Below are 8520 nucleotides of genomic sequence, written 5' to 3'. Positions count from 1 at the left end.
CTTTAAAGTACCTTCTTCCTATTTTCTGTTTGAATGTAAGAAATTTGTATTTTATACTTGTTTACTGGTCTGAGTTTGCACAGTTATCATAGTAGAGTCAAAATCAAGAAAGAGGAAGATTTTCTTAAATCAGACCAAATGTAAGGTACCTTTGAAGGAAGAGCTGTGCTGTGTTCCAATGCCTGATTACTAGAGATTCAGCATGCTCCTTTGTGCTTTTCACAGTAAGGAAAGAGATCACATTGCTGGTTGTTCTTAAATTGAAAGCAAGCCCACAGAATGAGGTAAATGCTTATTTGGCTTCGCTTAAAGACTGCAAAATTTCATCCAAGAGAACACTGGAAATTTTACAAAAAAAAAAATTGAAATTAACCTCAAACATGTTAGGAGCAAGCATGTTATTTTAGTATGTGCTATTCAGGAGGATAAACTATAAAAGCTTTAAAAAGAACACTGCTTGTATTAAATTTGAATGTTATTATATGGGCAATAGTGAATTTTCTAAGTATTACTTACTGTTTTCAAGCTGGATATAAAACTTATATGCCCCGAAGTATTTTTGGATTTAATAATCTTAAGTGTAGTAATATATTTCTGACCTACAATGTTTTGAAAATCACTATTCATTATAAAGGAAGCATGTTTTGATGTTATTTTGAATTTATTCCTTGTCACTATAAATTCTAGAGCTAGTAGGTCTAATGTCCAACTTGTATTGGTGCTGAGAGGTTTAACACCCTCACCCAGTTTCTTTCTAAGAATTTATATCCCTTCAGTAATTTGATTCCCAGTCTTCAGCAGCTATTACTTATCACTTACTTAAGTAAAGCTACTTTCATTGAAGCTTTACTACAGTCACTTTGCCTCAGATTCTTTCCAGCCAGTGCATTTGCTGTGAGGTCCATCAGAAACTATTGGTGTGTATTAGGAAATCCAGTGCATTGGGGAGAATTGCAATCCTCTGTCAATCCCAGAACCGCTCTTGGTTAAGTGTAATCTGTACAGTCTGTTCCTACAGCAGGCAAGCTCTAAAGGCACAGAGTACCACACCAGCCTTTCTTTCCTACCTGCTCTGTTTTTTTGTCTGATGTGTCCTCCAATCCAAATCTTTTCAGTACAGCGAAATTACAGAAACATCAGCATTTAAGATAGACAGAGGCACATGTAACTTACAGTGTGGGTAAACAGTTAAGCCTTTATCTTATGTACAGAGAAAATTAAGTTTGGGGCAGATTTTCATGGGAGCAATCTGCTTTGTCTATTCCTTTCTTGGGGGAAAATTGGAAGCAGATTAATTCAAGGGGCCTGTGATGTCATACATTCAGCCTGCTCTTATCCACCACCAATTCCAGAGCAGACACACCTACATAAAATGCCTTGTACAGAGATCAGCTGAGCAGTGCAAAAGGGTTGCTGTGTTTCCCAAAGATGCCCAGGGAAAACCACCAAGACTGAGCCAGAATTTGAGGTGTTCTGTAATACAGGAAACAACTGCTGGTTCAGTCCACGTGACCTGTCAAGCCATATCCCTTGGATAATGGGGAAAAAGATTTGTGTTTTTTGGCAGGAACCACAAAATTGAGCACTCAAGTTTAACTAAAGGGTAGATTTTTATTTCCCATTAAGACATCTCAAGGACATAACTGAATGTAAAAAACCCACAGAGGGGCACATACAGCAAATGTGGTGAAGTACAATGTGAACAGCCCCAGGGGTTCAAATAAGGTAGGACCATTAGCAAACTGGAGGAAAAAAACCCAAAACTCTGCTGAAGATGTACGTTCTTCTCCATTTACACTGAAAAAAATTCCAATCCAACAAAATCCTTGTATCCCTAAAAGTACAATCAGTCCTGGCTAACGAGTTTATCAAGATGGCAACAGGATGACTATAATACAAAACGTTCACCACTACACTCTGTACACACCTGTTGTCCAAACCCCCCAAACCCACGTAGCAATGGTGCCCCCATTATTTGCTTGCTTGCTGGGCCTGCCTGCGGAGGAGAACGTAGATCTTCTCCTTTATCCAGTCTTTGTTGTAGGGCTGGTATGTCTGAGTATCAGCACGGTAACTGCAGAGGAAACAAGAAATGTCAGTCTGCTCTGTGGTACATCTACCAGAAGAACTTCACAATTAATTGTCCTCAAGTGTATGAGGTAGAAAGTGGTGTACAGAAGGTAGTATCAGAACTAGGTGGGAATTGCCACTTATCAAATGGATTTATCCTGTTCTCTATAAAACAGCTGTCCAGCAGATCAGACTGAGCCTGAAACAAAATGAGATGCTCCAAGCACTACTGGGTGACTGGAACACTGTGTTCATATTTTAATTCATGCATTTAATTACTTAAGGGAGACAGCAAGTAGAGAATCCTAGCATTCTAGAACTCAGCCTGCAGAAGAATAGTTCCACCAGGAAACAATCTAATTTGTCTTAATGAGTCAAACACTTCTTCAACATTACTTCAAAGATTTATTTAAGCTTTCAAGTGTTCAACTTCTGTGTGGAATTTTTAAAAAAAAATTTAAGATCAATTTTTTTCAGGACCAAAGGCAGACTCACAGATGGATGACAAAGGATTCTTGCCAGTTGGCACTGAGGACAAGCTTACACCTAACAAGGATACTTTAAAAAAGCAAACTGAAAACAAGACCCCATGGATGCATTTTCTTTGCTATTCAAGCATAGTTGATAAAAACAGTCCACTTGCAAGGGCCAGAGAATTCATTTGCTCAGGACATGTTGAATTAAAACAGAATGAGACTGAAAAATGAAAGTAATCTGCGTGAAGGTCTGTGTAGGCTCATGTCCTCCTATACAATATTTTGTTTACGAAGATGGTACTTTCAGTGAATGATTCAAGAACCACTGAGGTCCTGCTCAGTCTTTAAATCCTGATATACTTTTATTTCTGATAGATAAGAAGGGTGAAAGGGACAGTGGTAAGAAGGTAAGTAAAAATCCCAAGTTAACTCATTCCAGAACAATTTATAGTTCTTACCTAAGGAAAAGACCCTAAGCATGATGTTTCTAAGGAAGTCTTACTATTTAAACCTCAGCATGACGGCATTAAGGCCAAACCAAGAGCTTCAATGTATGTTCATACAGCAGTAGTTCTAGTGCAATGTAAGAAATGCTACCTTCAGGAAAAGTTACTGATTTCTACCCTCCATCCCCAAACCCTTTCATAATGCTACACAGCAAGAGCAGACATCAAGTACTTCAGGAAATTTCCGTGAAGAAGAGGCGTCCCTTACACCTTGTGCTATGTGTGCCATCTGGTGGAAAACTATGAGCTGAAGTAGAATTTGGCATGACACTGATTTTAGAAGCCTAATTAAAAAAGGCACAAGACTATCCTAGAAAACAGTTGCTACCACCTAAAACAAGTGGCTAGTTTCAGTCTGTTAGATAAACTTTCATCTTGCTGTATCTTGATCAAAACAAACTTTAGGCTGCAATGCACTTCTGTAGCCTTCTACTCTACCACAAGTACTGCCCTCAGCTGAGAAAAATTCTGTAACCATTCTCCCTCCTGAGGGACTGTACTAACAGCACAAAGGGAAATTTAAACAGATTCTAGTAGTAATAAAACAGTCAGCTGTACTTAACTGCTGGATTTCAGTCAGCCTCAATGTGAGTGAAATCCAAGTGGAACTGCTAGTTTCTAAGCCTTTACAGGTACCTTGCATCTATGCACTTAATTGGCCTGGGAACTTGCTAGGGCAGCTGCACTACTGCTGCACTGCAGTTAGTGCTAAAAAGCACACAAAACAGCATTATGTTAAACTCTCACAGAAGAGTTTAGAGGGAAGACCTGTGACTTTGCTAAGTCACTGACATGGACTTGTACAACTGAACTTACACAAGACAGCTGAGGTCTGCCAAGTCATCAATGAAGTCAAACAACTGGCTGATATCATATGTAATGGATGGACTGTTGGGATTCATTCTCTTCAGATGCTCTTCATACATTTTACAGACTCCTACAGAGAAACAAGATCAACCATGCAATATTAAAAGACTGTATAAACTGAAACTTTTTCAGCTCTTGATCCACAAATAAAAGTTTAGAGATTACCACTGTAAAAGCAATCAGATTTTCTAGAGCTGAAATTCTCTTGTTCCTGGCAATTTGCACTGAAAGGTAATACTATAAAATCAGGTAAGATACACGGAAAGAAAAGTCTTCATCATCTAGGGGAAAAGCTTTAGTTCTGTGAAATATATAATTTTCCATGCAGTAAGCTCCAACGCACGTCTGGAACGCCTTCTACTAATTTTAAGACAGAAATTAGAACACACTCCTACTTCACAAACACCTGAGAAACAGAAGAACTCATAAGAATGACCATTCTTGATGCAAGAGTCAAACACAGTATTGAGGTAAGAGTGACAGCACAAACCTGTATATACATTTAAAACACTTTTATTTATTTAAGCTAGTCCACTAATAATTCAGATACATTTGAGAAGAATGTAATATTAAAATGAGCACAGAGACTTCGTTATACTTTTGTTTGCCTCACAAAACCTCCTGCAAGATTAAGGCTAGGTGAACTACAGCTCTAATATTTCAATTTTCTTCCAATGGCCATTATGTGTATCAAAGTTTTGCAGATCTTTACTCTGACACACGAGACTGCAGATGATGTATCAATTGCACACAATCCATTATTTAATATAGTATTTCCAGCAGCAATCTTTGCCTTACAATGCTAAGAAAAGAATAGTGAGAATTAAGTGCTGATCCTGCGATGAAATGCATTGAAACAAGTCTGCTGCACGAAAGAAAGAATATCAGCTACTCTCCCAAACTGGATGTTTCATCTAGTTAAATCAAAACCAGATATTAAATAGAAAAAGGAAGTTTTAGAAACAAATAATAACTGGATTTTAGTTTGCTAGAACATCAGTAAGCTAAAAACATGAGGGTTTTTGTGAATGACCTTTGAAAAATATGAAGAGCAACTTATTTCCTTATTAAGTTTGTGAATATGTAAAAAATAGGATTTTAATAACAGTTTTTAACTCCCATGTCTTGTGTCCACCCACCTTCCATGCATTCATTCACCGATTCATAATCAGCATATGTTCTGCCTTCTGGCCTCTTGGTAGGCTGGACAAGTAGAATTGTGTGAGACTGGAAAACAAAACAAACACAAAAATACAGGTTACTTGCACACTTTGAATGATTTTTGTTCAAGTTATTTATATGAAAGAAGGAGTAAAAAGATGTGTAATGGTAAAATATTAGACTAGCAATCAAGGACACAGACATTTTCCACACAGCATTTACTATTTATACAAGCTGTGTTACTAAGTTTTGGTTCCAACAAGTCCTATCAATCCTTATGGAACTTTAAAATGTGTAGAATCACCAGTAAAGCTGCTACTGTGTTGGAAAAAAATACCACAGAAAGAGTTTATATTTAGACAAATAAGCAAAGCAATAAAGTCAATGTGTAAGAGCTGTGGCATTAGTGTGTTTAATTATTTTATTCCAAATGCAAGCTGTTAGTAAAATTTTCAATGCCCCAAATTTTTTTTCTGAAAATTTTACTTAGAGCAAAGAGGGGACCCAACTTGACCACACTGTCACCTAAAAGATTTTAACAGAATTAGCTATTTTGAGTTATTGATTTCCCTTCAAGGGAACACTAATGCTACAATAAATCTGCACTTAGCACCCAAGATTATTTCTTCAAAACAGATGTACTGGTTTTTCAGACTTCAATGAGTTTACTCAAACAGTAATTACAGCACAGAAAACTGTTCCAAATGTTGGAGTCCATGAGCTTGTTCTTCTGCAGGGAGGCTTAGATGACTGCACACTCTGTGGCTTCCATTATTTCCATAACATTTTTCACTTGGCTACAGCAAGTAATTTGAGCAAAGAAGCAAGATTTTTAAAGTGTAGACAATCTGTGATCTAATTAATAGGGTGCATACCACAGAAAGTTTGCAAGCAAGCTGCAAATGGCCGTTTCCAGTGCTGCTAATTGGATCCAACATTTTCAGTGCTAATGTCTGAGGTGAGCACAGAGGCAACGGCAGGGTAAGACATCCTTTGGCTTAAATTAATCAGTGGCTGACAGAAAAATCCCGACCCATACTTTGGAAATCGGTGAATATACCAACTCAGTGCTTGTGAAAAGCAGTGACAGAAAGAGAAATGGCAAATGTTAGGATTTACAGGGAAAAAACCTAAACAACAGGACAAATTCTTATCCCATAACTGACAGTATTCCCATCCTTGGAATACGGTTTTCAGTTCTTCAAATTGTCTCAACACAGCACTAGCAGATTCTGAGAAGTTCAAGAAAATGTTACACAGAGAAAAAGAAGGAGCAAGACTTTTCCTAATCAGAAATGGAAAAAAGGGGAATTCTGAGCTGCATGCTCTATCAACAAAAATCATACAAAGGAGAGTAGATCATTTAAACCCACTTTCATGTATGCCAGAGGATGATTGATTTGAAGAGAATTCCCCAAGGGGGGCTGGTATCTGGCTGTTCCAAGTGCATTGTACTTCAACAGGCATGTCTTAGCAGGGAGTCCAAATGACTGCCAAAGATTACCATAAAATAATTTTTCCAGCACTATCATTTTAATTAGATGGTCACTGAGGGGTGCTAAATGAATGTATAAATTCTGAAATTATCCAAATAATCAGATTATAGAAAAATCAATGAGCCAGACATGTAAGCCAGCTCCTTCAGAACTTCGCAGCAGAAATCATTTGGGCTTCTGCCTTTAAGCCATTTATCACTTCAGACAATATACAATATCTGTTATCAGATACTGGCCCAGGAAAATATTTAAATTAATGCCATTGGATGACGTGTATGGTAGAATTAATGCTTTTCAAAGACTTCTTTGGGAACTTGACATTATTTCACTTTAAAGGAAAAAAAAATTGTTTGATTTGATAAAATTTCTGGTCCTGTCCTACCATATAGTTACAAATGGCAAGCTTAGAAGCCTGTGGGAAGGCTCCTCTATTACCTGCCCCATGTGCCTAGGTGACAAAACCAAAACAAGGGAAGATCCATAAACCTTTCTGCCTGAGCACCAGTCACCTGGAGAAACTCACTCTGGACCGTTATTATGATGATACATGTGTCGAATTTCTTTGCGTTTTCCTTAAAAGCACAGTAGTACTGGCTGCTTTGAAGCAGGACACGGAATGAGACACCGCATGGTTTATGTTATACCAATTCCAAACTTCTAGAAAGCACTTTAGAAATTGCTCCTGCTCCTGAAGGCAGAACCCTGTACAACTGGTTAAGGCAGTGCCAAGAGCCAAACCAGCAGGACTTAAAAGCTATGCAGCATCTGCCCAAAGAAACTTCCACCAATTGTAGTGTATTTATAGTAAAGTGAGAAAAAGAAAAAAAATACAATACGATACAACAAAAGTGGAAGACAAACGCATATTTGTAAAGGTAAGATGTGCGGTGATGCAAATACCAAGCAGCAGCGCACTGAACACACCGAAATGCCAGGCAGAAAAAGTGGTCTAAGGCCCCCCTCTCATCCCGGCCAACAGGGACAGGGCCTGTAGCTGCTCATCATGGCCGAGCAACTGCTCTGGAGCAAGAACCAGGCAGACATGGAACGTCGCTGCAAACGGACAAGCAGCTGTCCTCCCACCGCACAGCGACAACTTGCTTCAGCACAGCTTCATTTATTGCATGAGCGCAACAAACCGCGATGATAGGGAGGCCTCTGAGCTTCAGCGTGCCATTCCCAGAGCCCACCAAGGCAAGCTCCCGCCTTTCCCTCCTCCGAGCAGAGGGGAGGAGCAGGGAGAGCAGCATGGAAAGCGCAAATCAGCCATTTAAGGCCGGCTCGCTCGGCGGGCGACACTCGCGGGAAGCGCTGGGCTCCGAGCAGCGCCCTGAGAGGGGCCCGAAGGAGCCGGGGAGAGGGGCGGGAGCCTCCAGGATCCGCTCCCCGAGCGCCGCCGCCGCCTTTGTGCCCCCGCCCCGTCCGGCCCTGCCCCGCCAAAACGTGCAGCCGCCCGCCCGGCTCCGCACCACCGGCCGCGGCCTTCCCGCCCGCAGTGCCCCGGGGAACAGGGAGGGGAGGGGAAGGAAGGCTGCTCTGGCGGGCGCGGTGCGCACGAAACGCGGCGATCCGCTCCCGTCCCGCTCTCACCATGGCGGCTCCGCTCCCTCAGCACCGCCGGGCAGAAGTGGCGCGCGGCGATCCCCCACAGGCCCCCGCGCCCGCCGGAAGCGCCGCCGCGCCAACGGCCGCCACCATAGAGCCGCTCGCGCCAGAGCGCCGCGCGCGCACGCGCCCGCAGGGCCGGCGGCCAGGCTGGCGGGGGCGGGGCGCGGCCGCCGCCATCTTTGGTGAGGGAGTCGCTCGCGGCCCATCGCGGGCCGAGGCGCTGCCCGCCATCTTGGAGTCGGGCAGCGCGCAGGGCGGGGCGGGGCGGGCGCGGCCCGTCCCGGAAGGGGAAACGCCGAGTGCCACTTGGCCGCCGGGGCAGCGGCCGTGGGCACG

At 41.9% G+C, this 8520-nt stretch overlaps 1 protein-coding gene across 1 annotated transcript; it reads right to left on the bottom strand.

Annotated features, from left to right (window-relative positions):
- Positions 1-1591: 1591 nt before the first annotated feature.
- On the bottom strand, positions 1592-8295 carry ERH (ERH mRNA splicing and mitosis factor). The gene is made up of 4 exons (XM_059474244.1): positions 8167-8295; positions 5059-5146; positions 3869-3989; positions 1592-2074 (listed from the first exon to the last, which is right to left on the bottom strand). The coding sequence occupies exons 1-4, from the start codon at positions 8167-8169 to the stop codon at positions 1972-1974; spliced, it is 315 nt and encodes a 104-aa protein (XP_059330227.1). The 5' UTR covers positions 8170-8295; the 3' UTR covers positions 1592-1971.
- Between the last annotated feature and the right edge of the window lie 225 nt (positions 8296-8520).

This window comes from Ammospiza nelsoni, chromosome 6, assembly GCF_027579445.1.
Source record: "Ammospiza nelsoni isolate bAmmNel1 chromosome 6, bAmmNel1.pri, whole genome shotgun sequence".
Classification (NCBI taxonomy): Eukaryota; Metazoa; Chordata; class Aves; order Passeriformes; family Passerellidae; genus Ammospiza; species Ammospiza nelsoni.
Note: the sequence above shows the minus strand (reverse complement) of the source record. Positions and strands in the feature narration are given on the sequence as shown.

Excerpts from the sequence above, each read along its gene's own strand:
- ERH (XM_059474244.1), bottom strand. Across the intron at positions 3,990-5,058 it reads GGTGAATGAATGCATGGAAG|GAGTCTGTAAAATGTATGAA; the intron begins GTGGGTGGACAC and ends GTTTCTCTGTAG. Across the intron at positions 2,075-3,868 it reads GCAGACCTCAGCTGTCTTGT|TTACCGTGCTGATACTCAGA; the intron begins GTAAGTTCAGTT and ends TTTCCTCTGCAG.